This window comes from Quercus suber, unplaced genomic scaffold (assembly GCF_002906115.3).
Source record: "Quercus suber isolate HL8 unplaced genomic scaffold, Cork oak 2.0 scaffold_192, whole genome shotgun sequence".
Lineage (NCBI taxonomy): Eukaryota > Viridiplantae > Streptophyta > Magnoliopsida > Fagales > Fagaceae > Quercus > Quercus suber.
In genome coordinates, this window is record NW_027069650.1 from 1,186,976 (window position 1) to 1,208,359 (window position 21,384).

The following is a 21,384-nucleotide window of genomic DNA, read 5'->3' on the forward strand; positions in this document are numbered from 1 at the left end:
CATAATTTCACAAGTTGCAAAAAAAATTAAATTAAACTGATCTTAGGTACTCTAGTAGTAATGTTGTTTATCCGAATCATAACATCATGTGAATTTAAATGTTGACTTTAGAAAAACAGGAAAAAAAAAATAGTATCAATCTTGTGTGTTAATTGCATGTTTGACAAAATTGTGTTGAAACATATACTTGGAACTTAGGCCTATATATGACTCGATATAACATAATATATGCCCAAATTTATAGCATGTATAGTCAATCAGTAATATCACATGTATATAGGCCAATAGAATCATCATCATCTTCACTTGTATTAATGTAGGACCCCACTGGTATAACCACAACTAATTTTAACCATTCAAATTCCGGGATCTAACAAAAAAAACCTCTAATCAATGTTAAGAAACAAAAATCAGAAAAACAATATTGTGAGCCCATAGAAATGGATCATAGCGTACTTTATTTATTTATTTATTTATTTATTATTATTATTATTATTATTAAAAAAAAAAAAAAAACTCCTTCGTATCACATGAAAAATTGATATTCCTTTATACGAACTTTATTATGTTGATGGTGAAGTTTACTTAAAAATACTTTATTAATTAGCATATAGCTAGCATGCACATCGACGTTCTTTTTACAACCCAACAAACACACGAGGCCACTATCAATGGTCCAAGTCAATCCACGTGTCAGCAACCCACATTCACCTTAGGGGCTAAGCAATTCTCTCTCCTCTCTTATTTCCCTGCCGCTGCAGCTATAAATTGTGTTAGTACCATGAGCTAGCTAGCTAGTTTGTCACCAAAGCTGAAGCTGCATTTTTTTTTAAATGCTCACCACCACCGCTCTACCAAAACCCCACACATATCAATCAAAACTCTCTTGGTCCATACGTATCTCAAGTAATTTTTGATCATCTTATAATTATTGCTCCTTCCATTCACACATATTATTAAAAGCATCTAATTATATATAGATAGCTTAGATAAAAAGACATGCTCACTTCTCACCACCTTCCTAGGCATTTCCTTGCATCTAACATTGTCCACGCACTAATTTCCTCAAAGAAACACACTGTTTGGCTTATAATCAATAATCTTATCCTCTTGATCTTCTTCAGATTGATCTCCCTTGTGGCTCCTCGATCCAAAGGCTAGAAATTGTCATCTTTTATCTTTGAAAATTCTCAGATAGCTAGAACATATATATATATATATATATCATATAGATTTCCTTGCTATTCACTCTTGGTTTTTTTTAAAGAGTTTTGAAAATTTTTAAGTGATGGGTTTGAGTTCTAAGCAGGTATCTAGTGATGGGGTTGATTGGAGCCAGACCTTATTGCAGACTCAGAGTTTAGAGCTGCCAAAACCTCCTCCGATGAGACGACAACAACAACAACAACAACAACAGCAACAAAATCAGCAGCAGCAATCCGATCCATTGAAGTGCCCAAGATGTGAATCAACAAACACAAAGTTCTGTTACTACAACAACTACAACAAGTCACAGCCTCGGCATTTCTGCAGAGCTTGCAAAAGGCACTGGACTAAGGGCGGAACTCTACGCAATGTTCCTGTGGGTGGCGGCCGCAAGAATAAGCGGCACAAAAAATCAACCACGGCTGCCTCTGCCAGCACCAGCACTAGTACTGCTAACGCAGCCACCACCAACAGCACCAATACCAACATCAACAATAGACTCGCTGCCCACATGTTAATTGAAGCTCAGCAGCAAAGGCAGAATCTTCCTGCTCTTTCACTTGGTGATCAGAAATGCATATCTGAAATCCTCTTTCATTCACTGATTCGTCCACCATCTTCGATGCAACATCAGAATTTGATCAACTCCAGCAACAACATGGACAGCAAAAATTTCAGCAGCAACAGTAACATTCATTTGGGTTCAACTCTGCCTCTTCCTTCAGGCCAAAGCCTACACTTTCCATTTTCAAGCTCAAGCTCTTTTAACACCAACCCATCTTCAATTTCAACCTCATTACATTCTTCAAGTGGCGTTAATTACACTGAAGGATTCAAAACCATTGAGGAGCCAACCATTACCAGTATCATGGCCAATACAAGCAACTCTGCCCCACAGCCATGGCAAGTACCTACTACAGCAAGCAGTAGCATGGACATGACAACTTACTGGAACTGGGATGACATTGATACCTTTGCCTCTACTGATCTCAATCTACCATGGGATGATTCTGATATCAAACCATAGAAGACTTTAACCATGTTAGCATTGTCCATAATTTTGATTTTAAGTTTGGTATTTATGTTTGATAAGAATGAGTTCAAATCTTCAATGTAATAGTATTTATATGTCTGTGTGTGTCTTGGTTGCTAAACTATTAGAAGCTGTCTTTTTTAGTTACTGCTTCAGGCTAAGGTGTCCCTCTCTATCTTTTCCTTAATTAGATGGAATTGTATCATGTATGATATGTATGTTAGGTAGATTAGTTTTGTTCTTTACCCTATATAGATGTTGAAAGAATTTTGGGTGTTTTATGATCACGATGGCCTTATAAATTGGGTGTCCAGCAGGACTGATCTGACAGAATGTGATGGAAGATTCTTGCGGATATATATGTATATTAGGATAAGTTTGAATGATATATTACTTGGATTTGTTTGATCATGGATTCATGGCCACATGTTGAGAATCATTCTTTCCTCCAAGTCCTGATGGTATTTTGGTCGTAAAGTAGTACTTTTTAGGTACTTATTTTTTTTTTGCTCTGCGACAGTGTTGTAGTTTTGATAGTTCTATATGCTCTTGGTTTATATTTCAAGATGGTCATTCTCATTCCCAACCTCTCCTTACAGTTTAACTGAGCATGTGCATGTTGGGGGCCACCGTTCCAAGATTCGTTCCTCTGTCCTTAAAATTATTTCCCAGACTTTTCAATGGTCGAGCCCACTAAACTGAAAATTCATTTGTAGAAATTAAGTTTCTAACAAAGTAACTGGGGTTATCTTGGATTCATAAGGGTTCAAATTATATTGAATTCGACTTAGCCAGTAGACTCAGCACTTCAGTCAATTGCACATGGGTTCATCAAGCAGATCACATATCCAATATCTTTCGGCATTATAGCTTTCTGTTAATCAAAAATATGTTTATCATTATTGGTTTCAATGATGTGGCACTGCAGCTACACCGACTAGGGAAATGCAACACGATAGAGGAGTTTGCTCTGCAACATAAGATCCTTGAAGCCTATAAGAGAAAAAAAAAAAATAGAGGGAGAGAGGAAAGAATGGCTTCCTTATAAACTTGATTTTCCACTGTACTTTGTTAATGTATGTTAGGTCCATTGGACTTTAGGCCCACTTTAAATACTTTGTATTGCACACATATTTATACAACACGTTATTTGTACTACACTCATAGGCACCTCTTGTACTGTATATGTCCAGTATAATTGAATTATTACATAATTCTAACACACTTGGAAATGGCCAGAGTCTCAGACAATGGAGGAACTGTTGATGGATGTTAATAAGCAACCCATGTGAGGCCTATGTATTGTGGGAGTTAAACTAGTTGCAATAACCTTTCTGCTCCATCAATGCACATGTTTAGCAATTACTTGGTTCAATGGGCCTGTAGTATTTCTCGAATTACACTAGGAATCAGAAGCTGTGCAAGGGTTGCCATCTATTGTTGCAATCTAAAAATGTCTAAAAGTAAAGATAAACCTTCAGAATCAACACTTAAGGGTCGCTTAGAATCAACACCAAGCAAAACTTAGACATCAACACCTAAGGCGTTAGAAATCAGCTCCCAACTATTGGAAAATATCCAATCTAAATTTCATTAATCATCTATTCTAAAATGCAAATAAATTAGTCTCTTATATAGAGCTAGAATTGGAAAACAAAGAGATAAAGATAACAACATACCAAAACTAATCCTAACTAAACTCAAATATTAATCTCTATCCAAATAAAAGTCTACAATTATCCAATTTCCTATAAGATAATTACAAAAATTTGAAAATAGAAATTCTAAAATAATTTTGGTTTTGCACCTGCATCATACTACCCTTGTTGGAGAAAACTCGCCCTTGAGTTTTTAAGCGTTGAAGGATGAAAAATCTGGCACATAACACTTGCGGTAGTTGAGGAATCATCTTTGGGAGCATTGAAAATAGATAAACCTAGTATTCCACCTCACAAAACTCTTTTGGAATCACAACCTCAATTAGTGGAATTGGCATGTCAACTGTTTTGACCTCATCAAGCTGTGGATTTTCATGCACTGTGGAGGATTCTTCAAGTATAGAAGCTTTTTGCTGTTTAGACTCTATAGCAGACTCTGGATGCTTGAAGGTTGAGACTTTGGTTGACACTTGCACTTCATTGTCAACATCAAGCTCTAGTGTACTTGATTTCCCTTCAATTGAGTTGCCAAGTCTTCAATAGTTTTCATTAGATTTCTTATATCTTGGCGTATGGAAGATACTTCATGAGTGAGCTTTGCGTTGTCGCACTGCCTCATACTTGTTCTTTGATCTTGTAAATTGCCATGAGAAGGTTGTTGTAGATCCTTGTGACAATACTGTGGGAAATATTCAATACAAAGATCTTTCATTCTTTCCCAAGTAATTTGAGACTAATGGCATCTAAAGTGAAGGCTCTTATAATAATTCTAGTACTCTAAAGCTTTGCCAGCAACTCTTGTTTTGGCATACCACATCTTTTGTTTGTCATTTGATAAATGCACTTGTGAAAAGAATTGTTCCACCTTAAATGTCCAAAATTTGAAAATTCATGGGTCTTGATTTTTATACCCATAAAAAAATAGGTGGTTGGAGTACTACCATGGTTCTCTAAAAATAATAACCTTCATGCGTCTGGATTGCTAAATTTGCTGCTGACAGTCCAACTTGTGCTTCATGGGTTGTGGTCTGGGCTTCCATCCTTTTTTTTTTTTTTTTTGGTGATGGTGCATGGCAAGATGGTTTTGGCTGTCTTGTATGACTTGATTTCAGGTAGATGGGTTACTTTGGTTTAATGGGAAACATGACAAAGATTTTTTATTTTTATTTTGGTTGTGTTGGATTTGTTTTGCTCTGATACCAAATTTAATGCAGGACAAAATAAAAGTAACGAGGAAAGTAAGGATAAACCCTAAGAATCAGCACTTAGGGGTTGCATCTAAGGTGTTAGGAATCAGCACACAACTATTGGAAAATATCTAATTTGAATTTCATTAATCAAGTCTATTATAGAATACGAATAAACTAGTCTTTAATATAGAGCTAAAACCGGAAAATAAAAAGATAAAGATAGCAACATACCAAAACTAATCCTAACAAAACTCAAATACTAATCCCTATCTAATCTCAAATTTAATCCCTTTCCAAATAAAAGTCTACAATTATCCACTTTCCTACAAGATAAATACAAAAATCTAAAAATATAAATTTTAAAATAATTTTGGTTTTGCCCCCCGCATCAATGTTAGAGCATCTCTAGCAGTTTCGGTAAAGTCAAATTTGGACTACCAAATGACACTATTCATCTCTCTAGCAGCTTCTCCATACGCACAGGTTCTCTAAATTATTTTTTGAAGTTGCTACAGTAATTCTCTTAATTTAGAGACCACTGTAGCAACTTCAAACCATTATTTTATCTTAAAAAAATATCCAGCTGAATAAAAAAAAATTCTTTCTCTTTCCTCCTCTCTTCTTTGTTCATCTGTGTCCCTCTCAAACGGTAACACAATCAACACAAACACAGTAACAGATCAAGAACATGAAAAAATAAAAATTTAATTAAAACAACAAATCTAAAATAAAAACAAAAACAACAAATCAAGAGCATGAAAGCCTATCTAAGCTCCATTGCAACAACAAAGTGAATCAGAACAAGATTAAAAAAAGAAAAAAAAAAGAAAAAAAAAAAAAGATAGGCGAAGGCCATGTCGGCTGTGCGTGCGTGCGAGTGGGTGTGTGTGTGTGTGTGTGTGTGTGTGTGAAGTGAGCTGAAGAGGAAAGAAAATAGAAGTAGAAATAGAAAAAGTAAAAAAAGAAAGAGCTAGAGAAAGAGAGAAAGAGAGATAGCTGAAGAAGAAGAAGAAGTGCTACAGAATGAACTAGAAGAAAAAGAAAAATAAGGTAGACAGAGGAAAGGAGTGGGATACGTGGGTGGTGGAGAAAAAACCAAGAGAAGAAAAAAGAAAAAAGAAAAAAAAAAAAAGGAAGAAACGTGTTCAGATGGGGTGGAAGGGAAAAATAATATAAAAAAAAAAAAATTGCAATAAAGAAATGCTACCACAATATTTTCACAATAAATTTTAAGTAATGGATTGTTATTAGATAATATTGACGAGTAAAAAAATAATTTCAGTAGTGGGTTTAAATTAGAACTAGTAACAACTTTTCACATAAATTCTGTTGTGAAAATATTACGTAAAATGTTGTGAATATAACACTTCTTATTAAAAATATAGTTGTTAAAAAAAGAATAAATGATGATTAAAAAAAGAATAAACAATGAATGAAGAAATAATATTTAAATGAGATAGAGAATCTGTTGGAAAGTGTATTTGAAAAAGTGAGTATGTAAAAGTTAAATGTCACTATTCATTCTTCAAACTGTAAAAAATTTGGAGAAGTTGTTGGAGATGCTCTTAGAACAGCCATTCACCTTAGGTAGGGGTGTCCACGGGTCGGGCCGGGTCGGGTTTCGACCCAGCTCGAACCCGACCCGCCGGCGTCGGGTGGACAGAAGACTGACCCAAGACCGACCGCCGGCGTCAATCGGTCGGATCGGTTTTGGGTTCGGGTGGAGATCGGGTTGTCGCCGGAGCTGGAAAAGATCGCCGGAATCTGGAAATCACCGCCGGAATCTGCAAATCATAGTCGGAATCTGCAGATTATTGCCGGAAAATGTAAAAATTCACCAGATCTGCATCAAAATCGCCGAAATCTGCACCAAAATCGCTGAAATCTGCTGGGAATGGCCGGATCTGGCTAAACCTTTAAGTCTTAAAGGTTTGGACTTACCGGTTATTGGCTGAGTTTGTGATTTCCGACGAGGGAAGAAAAGCTCATCGGGCGGGTCGGGTTCGTCGGTTTCTCAGACAGCCAACCCGCAACTCGAACCGATGGTCTCGGGTGCTTGCGCCAGCGACCCGCGTCCGACCGTGAACAAGCTTGGATTCGATGGTTTCGGGTGAAAGTGATCGGGTTTCGGGCGGTTTGGTCGGGCCGGGCGGGTCATGGACAGCCCTAACCTTAGGTGTTTGTAGTTACAAATAGCGTGTGGCTAGTGTATAACCCTGCATACACCATATGGATACCTCATACCCCGTCTCACCTTCAATTTTGCAAATTTTTTTTTCCAACTTTCAATCTTTATGCTTGATTTCTCCTATAACTTCAGCATGTTACTAAATTTTGTTCTCTATAAACTAATAACATGCTTAGATCCTTCATCAATTGTACTTGTACTAGTATGTTTTGAACTTTAACGATTTATGAAATTTTCCAATATATCTTTATCGGAAACTTCCCCGAGAGATGTGCATGAAAATTATCATGGATATATAATTGGACATATTAACAAAGCAAGAGGTTAGTCATGAGTTAGATCTCTCACATAACCCCTTTTATTATTTCGATTCCTGTTGGCTTATAACGCTATAAGCCTTATATAAAGCCCAAAGCATTAAGTTGACCATTGATGTTTGATAAATCCAAAAACTCGAAACCGTCTCACATTAATTGATGAAGCTAAGGTACATTACGCATTTATTGAAGGCATTCAAGCCAAAGAGTAACGAATTGAGCAACAATAACAAAGTTATGTCCATCAAGATATAACGTGCTAGCCGTTGCACATAAATACAGAGATCTGTTACTCATTAATGGAGGAGTAGTTATAAAATAAGGAGAAATCCAAGCATACAGGTACACACAATTTTCTTTCCAAAAACCACTCTCAAGTTGAGTTCTCTAATAGAAAATTTCTTGGGAATCCTTTCCTGACTTAATCATCAGAGGGTTTTTTGGCCAACACTACACCAGTGTATACTTTCTTAGTTTGAGTCTTATTATAGGTACACATCAAAGATGAATCTGTAAAGTTGTGATTTACAACTATATTTTATATTAACTTAATTCCATGATAAAAGTGTTGTAATTGCATTAATTATATTTCCTTATATTTTGTGAGATTTTATTGTATTGGGTTTAGTATTAAGTTGGTGAAGAATCAAGCATGCAATGAAGATCAGTGCAATTTGGTGACTAGCTAGCAAGAATTTCGCGAGTAAGTTTCCCGCGAAAAGGCCATATGAGAAGCACATGCGGGAAGCTAAAGAGTCAAGTGTCAGGCTATATTTCGCAAGTACTTTGCGAGACAGACCATCTTACAAGGTACCCGTGAATATCTCTGCCTGGAGGATTTTAAGTGTGACTTTCTTATCATTCACCCGTACTAAATATTCTCTCATTACCCACAAAAGTAAAAAGGCTATTCAAAGAAAAAATCCTAGAGAGGTTTCTACAACACAACACACCCACCTTTTAGAAAGCTGCTCATCCTTTAGTGAGAAATTCTTGTAGTCTCTTCTCCTTTCCCTCTCTCATTGTTTTAGACTGAGAAGAGATTTGTACCCAAACACAACCCACACCTTTTCAAAGTGTAAATTGTGTTTTGGAGCTTGGGAAGTTTTAGAGATTTGCCAAAAGAAATTGGTGAGGCTTGACGAATGCAATCAAGCAGTATTGCGGGATCTAGAAAGTTAGTGAAGATAAGAATCCGAGAAGTTTGTTGGTAGCAAAACCTTGGAGGGCTCAAGTACATGAGGGTAGACTAGGCTTGGAAGGTCTTTTGTTATTCGTATACTCCAACTTATTCACTAGTGGATCAATTTCGACTTAGAGGGTTGCATAGAGGTTTTTCACTGAATTCTTTGGCTTCCTCTTCGCTAACACATCTTAGTGTTATCTTGTGTTTACATCTATCTTCCCTTACTCTTTAAGCTTTACATTTATTGTTGCTTGCTTACTTATGGCTTAGAGAGTAGATCCAATGATTATGCTTCATTTACTCTTCTTCCATACTTAGATAAGTTAGAGTAAAAGCAATTAAGTCATAATTTTAAAGTTGGGGTCTAAACAAGCTCGTGTGTTTTAGCACAAATCTAAACTTTCAATTGGTATCAGAGCGGGTACACTTGTATTGGTTTAATTACCTAAGTGTAATCCTTGACCTTTTGTTTGTTTTGCCATAGATAGTGCTTTGTATGCGTCCTTGCATGTTTTGGATGATGTTGACTGTAACATGCCATATGTTTGTGAAAATGCCTCTATGAGTGTTAATCCTCATGATTGTGATATCATGTTACATGAATCTATAAGTGTTGTTAATATTCCAAATGTCAAACTCTTGAAGAAAAAGGCTAAGAAGTTTCATGAGAATTTGAGCAAGTTCATTTGTGAAAATGATGATTTGATTGTTAAGCTTAATGAATCCAACAAATTGGTTGAAAAGTATAAAAATCGTTCTGAACATTCTCTTGAAAAACTAAAGGAGTTTGAATGTGAACTTGGATGCTAAGCTTGTTTTGTCTAACAAACTTGTTGATGATCTTAAATGTGAAAATGAATCTCTTAAGATACATGTCAAGTGTTTGATTGTTGAACCTATTACTAAAAAGGAAGAAAATCTTTGTTGCAATCATGTTGTGTTGCCCGATTTTGTGCTTATTGTGAGTTCTATCTCTAAAGAGAAATTGGTATATATTTCTCCATACAAAAGAAACCAAAAAGTGGAGAGAAAGGCTCTTAAGCCTAAGCTTTTGTTTAGGTCTCATCCTAGGGATTTGAATGGGTATAAGTTTATTCTTACTTGCCACCATTGTAGTGTGATCGGTCATATAAAACTTCAATGTTCCATACAAAACTGTGTTGCTAGATCCCTCCCTAAAAAGCTTAGTGGACCTAAACCCATTGTTTGTCACCATTATGGTGCCTTTGGTCATCTAAGACCTCATTGCTCTAAGTTTCAAGCTCTTAATAGAATCAAAGAAAAGAGAAACTTGAGTTTCTTGGAAGTTGTGCTAAGAAAGCTAAACCGGATTGGATTGATAATGGTAAGCTGTTGAATTAATGCTTTTACCTCTTTGTCTATGTGTATCTCTGATTCTTATTCTTCCAACCCTCATCTCATTTTTCATAGGACACTCACTCTAAACAATTGTTCCGTTTGGATGAGGAAGGGTTCCAATGGTCGAGCTTGATCTAATTCTTTCAATCTTTGTAGGACTCTTCATGCATTTGTGCATCATGCATCTCTTTATATGCATTGTTTTTGTTTTTGTTGATCTTACTTTATTGCTTTGTTTTCGAGTGTGTTAAAAAATTTCAAAAACCCATAAAAAGTAAAAATCTCAAAAAGTTTGATCGCTTGTGTTATGCATATCACATGTTGAGTTTGGCCTAGTATCTCCGTATTAATGGCATAGTGCATTTACGAGTTTGTTATGGATGCACATCTTTAAATGTGAGCGACATCTAGAAATCTACATTTGATTGTTGTAAATATATCTTCAAGCTTGTCATGAATGATTAGTCAATTATCTTGTTTGATCTTTGTAAGGTTGTATTTAATCAACCATCTTATTGGCTTTATTCCGTATCAAATTTTCTTGTAATTCAGCATTTAGAAACCTTGTATTTAGGTGGGAATCATGTAAGGGTAGTGTGTAAAAGAGTGTGAAGAAAAGTTCAAGTTTGTACACCCAGCAAGTGGCACGCAATTGGATCTCGCGGCTTGCAAGTCGCCAAAAGTGGCACACACATGGAGCATGCAGAGGAACTAAACAGTCACGCTAGCTGGAGCACTACATGATAAAAAGTCTAGACTGGCCATTCAGTTAGTTCGTGGCTTGAACTTGTGACTCAGTCAAGTTGCAAGGACAAGTCGCCAGTTAACTCTGTTTTGAAAAACTAACTCTCCATTGTTACATCATTGAGAGGTTCATTACCTAAATCCTTTTCTCAACATACCCATATCTGTGAGAATGCTATTTGGTGCTTGGGAACTAGTTAGGAAGGAACCAATGGATATTGGTTGATGCTATGGGATGTAGCAAAATTCGGTAAGCTAAAAAAGACAAAGGTTCAGTGCAACCTCGTTGGAGCAAGAAACTTGGAGGGCTTAGGTACACTGGGTAGATTAGGCTTGGAGGGTCTTCTATTGTTCATGTGTCCCAACTTCATTCTTTAGTGGATTATTGACCGCTTGGAGGGTGGCAAAGAGGTTTTATGCCAAGAGCTTCAGTTTCCTCTTCGATAACACATCGTTGTATTGTCCTTGTGTTTGCATCTCTCTTCCCTTAATCTTTACCATTTAATTTCTACTGTGGATGAGATTTTATTTAGTTTAGATTGTTTATCAATTCCGTTATAAACTTATGTTCATTTTCTGTACGTACATTGTTTGATATTAAGCTTGAATTAGTATTAAGTGAATTGGGGGTCTAAACGTTCATAGTATTTTATACGCTATTTGAACTTTCAATCTTGATACATGCGTAGACTTGTGTTTATATATCTCCTCACATTTATTTTTATATCAAAAGCTCTTCAAATGTTAATCTCTAAAAGAAAAAGAGCTAAAAAAGCCTTGCTTCAAAAACTAGTTTGATTAGAAAAAGGTGGAGCAAAAGTGTATTCAAAATGTATGGTGCCAAAGCCAAAGGCTTATTCGTCAAAGAAATATAAAAAATTTCATTTCATCGCTTCTCAAAAAATTGAGTTGTATTGATAAAAAAGTATGAAAAGTGGAAGTCAAATAAAAAACTTTCAATCAATGTAAACACTAGTGAGATAGGTTACTTTACTTCGTGCTAGTTGTGTATAACTTGATTGAATTGATCATTGAAGTTTTATACTAGACTATGGACTAGTTCATACTTGATTCACACACACAGTACACAAGTCTAATGTTTAATGAATGCCTATTTCATTTGTGTGACTATACGGGTTCAAATATAATGTGTGTGTGCTCAACTGTATGTGAATCAAACCAAAAAGATGTTTGATCATTTTATTTGTATTTGGAAGTGTTTTTATCACTTCTTGTTTTCAAGTTTTTTACTTAATTATTTTTTCAATGTTTTAAGCTTGTTTTAGTGTTAAAAAACGAGGGTCAGAATCTTTCATGAATCGTTCATGAGTTGTTCGCAACTTGGCTATGAGTCGTGAAGTTGAAAAATGCATTTTTGGCATTTAGGCATAAACTTTTGTAAATATCTCATGAAATTCCTAGATTAGCTATTTTATGGGTATTTCATGAGTTTTTGATCCAAAACTCCTCATATGACACTTTTATGACTCCATCCTCTCCAAACCCTCTTTTTCAAAGCTTCTACATTAAACCTAACTAATTTGAATTGTTTTACACTCCATAAACATATCTAAGGTAATTTTTAACACTTTTAAATTGATTTTGATCCTTAGATTATATTTTTGGGGGTTTTATGTTCATAGTTGAGATTTTCTCAAATGGGGGTTGGAAAACTTAATTTTTGTCAATCTTTTTTATTGGGTTTTGTTTTAAATGATGATTTTCTTTGGATGTTGGTCCTTTGTGGCAAAAATAACATGTATTTAGGCAAGATTTTCATACGTCTATGCATTGTTTAACATACATATGTAATGTATGCACTCTAAGTGTTTGATAAAATGCCTCTATGACATTTTTTTTTCACTCTTTTAGGGATTACCATGATTATGCATGTTTATCATGTTTTGATCATTGGTTGTGTGTTTTACACACTTTATCCTGTGAGTGTTTGCTCATGCATTAGTCATGCATCTCACATGCACGCTAGATGCACAATTGATGCACACACTGTATCACTTGACATGTTTTGCATTCGCTCATGCTAGTTAAAGTCTTTTTAGATCTTTTAAAACATATAACATGTTCTTGTGTCTATGTCATGCATTGGTCTATATCTTGTTCCATCATCCTTAGCATGTCATGTTTACTTTATGCTTTGTAGTATTGTGTTTTTAAGATGTTTTGCCTTTTGTTTGAGCTTTATTTTCTTATATCTTCTTTTCTTTCCCTCCTTCCTCTTGATTCATTTGTCTATTCGTGACAAAAAGAGGGAGAGTATACTAGAGTGTATTGTCATTTCTATATGACTCTTGTGCACATTCTTAGGGGGAGAAATTCTATCTTATGCACATTCGTAAAAAGAGAAATTCCATAGGGGAGCTGCATATACCAAAGGGGAGCAGACATTTATTTTAATGAGAAAACCTTGTTTTTGTTTGTTTTACTTTATGTTTGTTTTCTTGTTGCTTTATGGTGCTTTAAGTTACATTTAGTATCTTTGCTTTGTTGCTCTCATCGCATCGTGTTTGTGTGTTGGACATGCATACATCCTTATGCTATTGTGCATTATTGGTTGCATGTTCGGATGATCTTTTTGCTTTGCTATATGATCATTGTAGTCATTTTCGTATGATTGTTTTTTGTTTGATCAAGTTGCTTATATGTTTCACATTATGTTTACTTGATCACATTTTACTTGTTACTTTTTACTTGTCCTTTATTACTTGCTTTACCTTGAGGGTCTAACATATTTTGTGCAAGTGTTTCAGGATACAGGTATTTTGTTTCAAGTTTATCATAAGTTTTAGATTTAGATGTGAGAGAGTTTTGTTATTGTTCTTAAACTCACGTTTAAGTCTAGAGTCTGTTATAGGGTGTTCTGTCAAGAAATAGCCAAAGGGGGAGATTGTAAAATTATGATTTATAACTATGTTTTATGTTGGCTTTATTCCAAGATAAAAAGTGTTGTAATTGCATTAATTTATTTCTTTGTATTTTGTGGGATTTTATTTTATTGGGTTTAGTATTAAGTTAGTGAAGAATCAAGTATGTAATGAAAATCAGTGCAATTTCACGACTAGCTCGCAAGAAGTTCACGAGTAAACTTCCTGCAAAAAGGCCACATGAGAAACACATGCTGGAAGCTGAAGAGTCAAATGTCAGGCTGTATTTCGTGACTACTTCGTGAGATAGGCCATCTCGCGAGGTACCTGTAAACTCTCTACCTAGAGGATTTTAAGTGTGACTTTCTTACCCTTCACTCATACTATATATATCCTTATTACCCACAAAAGTAAAAAAGATTATTCAGAGAGAAAACACTAGAAAGGTTTCGACAAAACAACACACCCACCTTTTAGAGAGAGAGCTATTCATCCTTTAGTGAGAAATCCTTGTAGTCTCTTCTCCTTTTACTCTCTTATTGTTATAACTTGAGAGGAGATTTGTACCTAAACATAACCCATACATTTTTAGAGTGTAGAGAGTGTTTTGGAGTTTGGGAAGTTTTGGGGATTTGTCAAAAGAAGCCGGTGAGGCTTGGCAGATATAATAGGGCGGTATTGCGGGATCTAGAAAGCTAGTGAAGATAAGACTTCGAGAAGTTCGTTGGTAGTAGGAGCTTGGAGGGCTCAAGTACATGGGGTAGACTAGGCTTGGAGGGTCTTTTGTTATTCGTTTACTCCAACTTATTCACTAGTGGATCAATTTTGAGAGGTTTTTCACCAAGTTCTTCGATCTCCTCTTCGATAACACGTCTTGGTGATATTTTGTATTTGCATCTCTCTTCCCTTACTCTTTAAGCTTTACATTTCTTGTTGCTTGCTTGCTTATGGCTTAGAAAGTAGATCTAGTGATAGCGCTTCATTTACTCTTGTTCTGCACTTAGATAAGTTAGAGTAAAATCAATTAAGTCGTAATTTTAAAATTGGAGTTTAAACAAGCTCGTGTATTTTAACACAAATTTGAGCTTTCGGAATCCAACACCATTGTCTAGGTGGATTGGTGGTAGGAGGATCCTCAAAATCCTTAAAGAAGGCATATGCAAGGGAAGTGAACAACATTCATTCATGTTACCTATTATCAAAGATACCAAGAAGCAGTGAACTTGACATTGTCTTCTTAGAGAGGGACACCTGCGGTGTTAGACAGCCACATGATGACCCATCGGTAATAATGCTAAAGATAGAAGAGTTCAACATCCATCAAGTGCTGGTTGACAACAGGAGCTTAGAAAACATCATCTACTTGCCTGCATTCTAGCAAATGAAGTTGAGCCAAGAAAGGCTTCGACCTTTCAATTCTCCTTTAGTAAGTTTTACCGAGGACAGAATCATTCCTATAGGCATCATCAGGCTGACCATAACTGCAAGTACTTACCCGGCCTAAGCCTTTAAGGAGATTGATTTCCTCGTGGTAGACTGACTTTTCATCAAAATACAACGTTGTCCTAGGACGACCCATACTCAACAAGTTGAAAGTAGCAACATCGACATGCCACCCAAAGGTAAAATTCCCTATAGCCCATGGTATAGGATAGATCCAAGGAGACCAAGTCCTTGCTGAGGCATGGTACCAGGCCACTCTAGCCTCTGGAAAAAATCATACATGGACGATAGATGAGCCAGAATCTATTTTCGAACCACCAGAAGCATCACAAGACATCAAAATCGTCCTTGGAGATCCGTCCAAAGTTTTGTAAGTAGGATCAGGACTTTCAGCCTTAGAAAAGATGAAGATAATTACTCTTTTAAGAGAGAACCAAGACGTTTTCGCTTGGAAGCATGAGGACATGCCGAGAATCGATAGGGAGATCATCTAGCATTATCTCATTGTTAATCCAGAATGCAAGCTAGTGCAATAGAAATGAAGGATATTTGCACTAGAGCGTACAGTGATAGAAGAAGTAGAAAAACTTCTAGAAGCACGCTTTATAGAGGAGGTTTTTTTACCCAGATTGCTGGCAAACGTGGTGATGGTGAAGAAGAACAATAGCAAATGGAGGATGGGCGTTGATTTTACAAACCTCAACAAAGCTTGCTCGAAGGAGAGCCTCATCCTACCTAGAATCAACTAATTGGTGGATTCAATCGCTGGGCTTAAGCTTCTTAGTTTCATGTCAAGATCTTCAACAACAATGGCGTTATGAGCCTTCAATACCGCGGCATCAACATTGTCCCAGAAGGTGCCAAGGACGGACCTGTCTTTCCCACGTGTCTTGATAACCTCATTAGTAGGCGTTATTAGATCCAAAGACAAGGTAGGGGAGGCCAAACATGGGATAGCAAGTTTGGGAAATGAGGAAACAACCACAGTATCCTCTTGAAGAGGTTCATTGTCCTTTTTTCACTTCTTCATCAAAAGGCCCTCTTTTAGCCTAGTCTTAGCCTACTTCTCTTGGATCTTAGACAGCTTTCCCTTCCTGGATCTAGTAGCCATCCCTAAAAGATGAACAAATCCATACACGTCAAAATCTCCGAAGGCTAATTTGAAGAGAAATGAGTATAAAGCCAAACCACTTACTTTTTTTTGGCAACTTCAACATTTTTCTGGACTTGACTCGACGGCTCCGGGCCAAGAAAATGTAGGAAAAGAGATTGAGGAGAGATGAGTTTGTCAAAATCCTGGATGGTCTCCAGATACCCTTTGACTCTCTCCAAGAGATTATGATATCGTGTCTTGAGATGAGGACCTACAGAAGCAACAAAAGAAGAACATATGACAAGTCAAGATACACTCGGAAAATCATAAAAACACGAAAATATATGAGTACATATATAATAAAAGGATGCACCAGACACAGGAGAACCCTAACTACGAGAAATTATAGAGTGCTTTGGTTAACCACGTCACTTGTCCACCATTTCACTAAAAAACTTTCACTTATTTAAAATTGCTGAGTCAGTAATTAATTTCTATTTAATTTTTTTTTTAACTAAAAATTTTAAACAGGTGAAGATTTTTTAGTGGAATGGTGGATCACATCACTTATCTACCATGTGGACCTTATAATTTCTCCCCAACTACAAAGCAACCAAGGAGCGTCATCTGAGTTTTCACCAGGACTGGTTTCCCAACCTTCACTAGAGATGAAGAAAAAGTTCATCTTTCAGTTACAAAGAGAAGATGGGGAATCAAGAATCTACCTTGAACTCCTATCCCAAGGTTTAAACTCCTAATACCCTAGGATTTTTTATCATCTTAGGCGGTAAAAAATGCAAGAACTCATTTATATTAATGGTGTCCCCATCATTAGCAGACATCTACACCATTATACAACAAATCACTATCCTCTAAGAGTTAGGGACTAATTGAGCAGGAGCGAGCAATAGACAAGAAAAGAGTTTCCTAATGAAAAGATGAACAAGGAAATGGAGACCACTGGTGAAGTTAGCTTCATAGCAACAGACTTCGTCAGCGTAAGAATGACATGCTCTATCATTACCGTCAGGGATCCTAACTTTAACGGAGGAAGGGAACTGAAACCTATTTCTAATCCTCCTCTTGTCTTTCCTCTTTAGAGCACAACAAATACTCCAAGCTTTATGAGGGGTAGAAGGGGAAGAGACCTCTAAGGCTTCATGGTCCTTAGAAGAAGACAAGCCCGTTTCAAGCTCACTCAACCTAACCTCCTCTCCAGACATTGCCAAAGTGCAGGTCCCAGGGTTGGGCCAAGCAATCTATTCTAGATGGCATGCACCCCTTCATCGTCCTCCAGGTTATAGCTATTATCTGCTATTAGACTAAAGCTAATCAAGGGTTTGAGTTTGGACACTAAAAAAGACATGAAAATTATACAATACTTTGATAGTCCCATGTATTCCCTCCTCTCATAAATTGAGTCCCAATATTGCGTGACAACGAACTTGTAAATCAGAAAGTTATTACTCATTGCAATTATCAATTTCATGCTTCATTTTTTTTACTCAAAAAAAAGAAAAAAGAAAAAAAAAGAATGAAATATATATATATATAAAAGAGTGGGTTCTAGTTAGAACAACTAGTAAAGTCTTTAATGTTTGAATAAGAGATTTGAAATTCAACCTCTGCCTACACTAAAAACCAATTAGTGTTTTGCTCAAATGATAAAGAGAAAAATCATAGAAACAGGCACTATATATTAAAACTCAAAAAAAAAAAAATCATTAACAATGTTTTGGGGAAAATGATATGCCTGAAGAACTTTGTGGATAAAGCACCACTCCAATCTATCATACGCCTTCTTCAAATCCACCTTGATAGCCATATACCCTTCCTTACCTTTCTTGCTATCCAGCGCATAGAAAAAGTTCTTGAGCAATTAAAACATTATCTATCCCCTTTCTCCGGGCACAAAGGTCGATTGGATAGGAGACACAAGCTTATTTAGGTAAGGTCTAATCCTTTCCACTAAAATCTTAGAAACGATCTTATAGACCGAATTGCAAAGAATTATCGGCCTATAATTGTTAAGGGATTCAGGGCTTTTACATTTCGGAATGAGAGTCACAAGCAATTCAAGGCCTTTTTGTGTTTTGTTGGCGCTAATTTCCAGAGAGATATATAACTGAAACTAAAATAAGTAGTAGTAAATAGTAATTAAAGGCTAAAGCCAACCTGTCCAGATAACGCTTGCATTTATTTTAGAATATTTATGTGTATATATATAAACTCTTTAACTCTTAATTAACTATAACTATCAACTATTATTAATTTATTTTATATATATATATATATATACTTTTACGTACCCTATACGAAGCCTCTTTATTTGCTTTGCAGTTTTTTTATATACTAATAATAATAATAATATAAAACTTTTATTAAGCTGATCTTACGCCACTGGTGAGTCGTGAACTTTGTGTATGTGTGTGAGATTGAGAGAGTTGAAGATATCTGGATTCTGAGGCATGGCTTCCAAGCTGTTACTCCTCGTGGTGTTCGTGTTCGATTTGATAGCTTTTGCTCTTGCTGTTGCTGCTGAACAGAGAAGGGCCAAAGTGAGTTTTTTTTTTTTTTTTTTTTTTTTTTTTTTTTTCGTTTCTTAAGAATTTACTATTTCTTGCTTTCTTATTTTTTATATGTTGTGTGGGTTTTGGTTAAAGGAGTTTTCTTGGTTTCAATTTGCAAATTAAGAACACCCTGTAATTAATGAATTGAATAAATATGCTATAAAGTAAAATTCCCCAGTCGCTGAAGTAATTTTTTGCATGTATATATTAGTGATTGGTGAGAATCTATTGCTTTGTCAATTTTCTGTGTCAACTGTTTGTAAACTTTCTTCACTAGATGAATCCGAGCTTAAACCACGAATAAAACAAAATATGATTATATTAATATTAATATGCCAATACTTAATTAAATTCTGGAACAAACACATGTAAACAAGATACCAAGATATGAAGTTTAATATGAGAAACGTTAACATGGCACATGGGCTTCAGCTAATTATGAGCTGGTGATTGGTGAAAGGGATAGGGGTGGGGTCAGCATAGATCTTATTCTTAGCTTCAAGTCATAACAATCATAAAAGTAAATTAATAAATTAGAAACCTAGATTTCATTATGAGATTATGTAAACTCTGTCTTGCTTTTGCCTATTATTGATTTTGACATTTTGATACACGGGTATGGTTGAATTCAGAAATGGTCCCCAGATCTAACTGGGGGATTGATTCCTACAGGAAAATAATTGTCTGGGTTGGGTAAGATTTATGGAGTTTTGTTTTCTTGGGAATTTATGGCCTCTAATATATTATTCAATTTGTTGAGTTAAAGCACCAATGGCAATGTATATTTTACCGATGTCTTTCCACTACTACCATATTTGATTGATATTTGACAACTGAGTATATTGTCCTTCATCCACTTCCCTTCACCATGTTTTGCAATACTTTGGATGATCATCTTTTGCTATACTTCTAATGATACCATGAAAAGCTGAAACATACTAAATATGATATATGCATTAATTTGAATGAAGAAAAGGGCAAAACTTGGATTGTTCTTTCTTCATCATAGCTTGTGCTTCTTTTCTTAAGTTTGGGAATGGATTTCCCGGATATCTGGCATACAGTTAATCTTCATTACTGCTGGATGTCATTGATTATATGTTTTTGTTCTTCCTGCCATATAGTCCTTCTTGAGAGGGGTGTAGCAGTGGTTCAACACAGAATTGAAATCAGTTTAGAATACCAAAATTATAGCTCAGAGGTTGTAAAATGGATTCATCTTAGTGCTGGTTGAAACAACTTAGAAACAAGTATAGATTTTCTTCACTCTTGTAGGACAAGGTCCTAACTCAACTATTGCTTTCTTCTGACAGGCCCATATAGCACAAGATGCAATTCAAAGCTATTGTGTTTATGATTCTGACATCGCAACTGGCTTAGGTGTGGGCTCATTCTTGTTCCTAATGGCTAGTCAAGTCCTGATAATGGTGGCAAGTCGTTGCCTGTGCTGTGGAAGAGCTTTGAGACCAGGAGGTTCAAGGGCATGGTCAATTTGCTTATTTATCACCTGCTGGTATGTGCTTGCCCACATATTATAGTAAAGGGTGTGGTCTTGCTCTCAGATCTGCCTTCATTTATATTTACAAAGATAATGCATGCTTGATGCGCAGTCTTAGTGTTGCTTCTAAATTGTTTCCAAGACATGTGCTATTTATTACTGTTTCTTTCTTTCTTTCTGTTGTAATTATACAAAAGTTTAGATTGACTTGCTGTGTTTGCATGTCAGGATCACATTTTTTATTGCTGAGGTGTGTTTGCTAGCCGGTTCAGTGAGGAATGCCTACCACACCAAATACAGGACTTTCATGATAGAAACTCCCCCTTCATGCGAGATATTAAGAAAGGGGATCTTTGGGGCTGGGGCTGCATTCGTGATCTTTACAGGAATAGTATCCGAGCTTTATTATGTTGCCTATTCCAAGTCTAACGAAGATCAACCTCCCTATGCCAGAGACACTGGAGTGAGGATGGGGAACCTATAGTTAATCTTTTCTAGACTGAGACTTTAGAAATTCTAGTATGTATTGATTCAGTAAATTGGTTTGCATATCATGAATGTGTAAACTTAGAATATTAGGCTTTTAGCACGTGGTTAGGTATGCACATCTACGTATGATTTGAAGTTTGGGTGAGGATTTTAGTTTGTAGACCTATTTTTTGTTTGATACATAATGGCCTGTTAATGCTCAAAATATTGTGCTTGTTTAGTGTCGTTTGTACATCAGAGAAGTAGGATTTAAGCAATTCGTCAAAGAAAATGGAAGGAATTGGCCCAAGCACTGCGACTAAATTTAAACAATATTTTTGTGAGGTCTCAATGTCAATTTTGGAGCTCAACCATGAAGAGTTGATATGACCCTTGAAAATAAAAGAAAATGAGTAGAGATAATTCTTCCAATGTCAGTTGTTGAAATCAGTGGTGTTGCTTATCATGATGCAACTACACTTAAGAGTGGCCATAGTTGGTTTTCTCCTAACTATATCTATATATATATATATATATATATATATATAT

The 21,384-nt window shown here is 35.9% G+C and overlaps 2 protein-coding genes across 2 annotated transcripts; both read left to right on the plus strand.

The window, feature by feature from the left end:
- Positions 1 to 777: 777 nt before the first annotated feature.
- LOC112035470 (dof zinc finger protein DOF1.4) lies at positions 778 to 2,541 on the plus strand. Its single transcript, XM_024068294.2, has one exon. The coding sequence runs from the start codon at positions 1,289 to 1,291 to the stop codon at positions 2,231 to 2,233; it is 945 nt and encodes a 314-aa protein (XP_023924062.1). The 5' UTR covers positions 778 to 1,288; the 3' UTR covers positions 2,234 to 2,541.
- A 16,083-nt stretch (positions 2,542 to 18,624) lies between these two features.
- Positions 18,625 to 21,076, plus strand: LOC136069834 (uncharacterized). The gene is made up of 3 exons (XM_065778868.1): positions 18,625 to 18,857; positions 20,183 to 20,382; positions 20,596 to 21,076. Exons 1-3 carry the CDS (start codon positions 18,768 to 18,770, stop codon positions 20,849 to 20,851), a joined length of 546 nt encoding a protein of 181 aa, XP_065634940.1. The 5' UTR covers positions 18,625 to 18,767; the 3' UTR covers positions 20,852 to 21,076.
- Positions 21,077 to 21,384: the final 308 nt, after the last annotated feature.

Excerpts from the sequence above, each read along its gene's own strand:
- LOC112035470 (XM_024068294.2), top strand. The coding sequence starts at position 1,289 with ATGGGTTTGAGTTCTAAGCAGGTATCTAGTGATGGGGTTGATTGGAGC.
- LOC136069834 (XM_065778868.1), top strand. The coding sequence starts at position 18,768 with ATGGCTTCCAAGCTGTTACTCCTCGTGGTGTTCGTGTTCGATTTGATA. Across the intron at positions 18,858-20,182 it reads CTGAACAGAGAAGGGCCAAA|GCCCATATAGCACAAGATGC; the intron begins GTGAGTTTTTTT and ends TTCTTCTGACAG. Across the intron at positions 20,383-20,595 it reads TGCTTATTTATCACCTGCTG|GATCACATTTTTTATTGCTG; the intron begins GTATGTGCTTGC and ends TTTGCATGTCAG.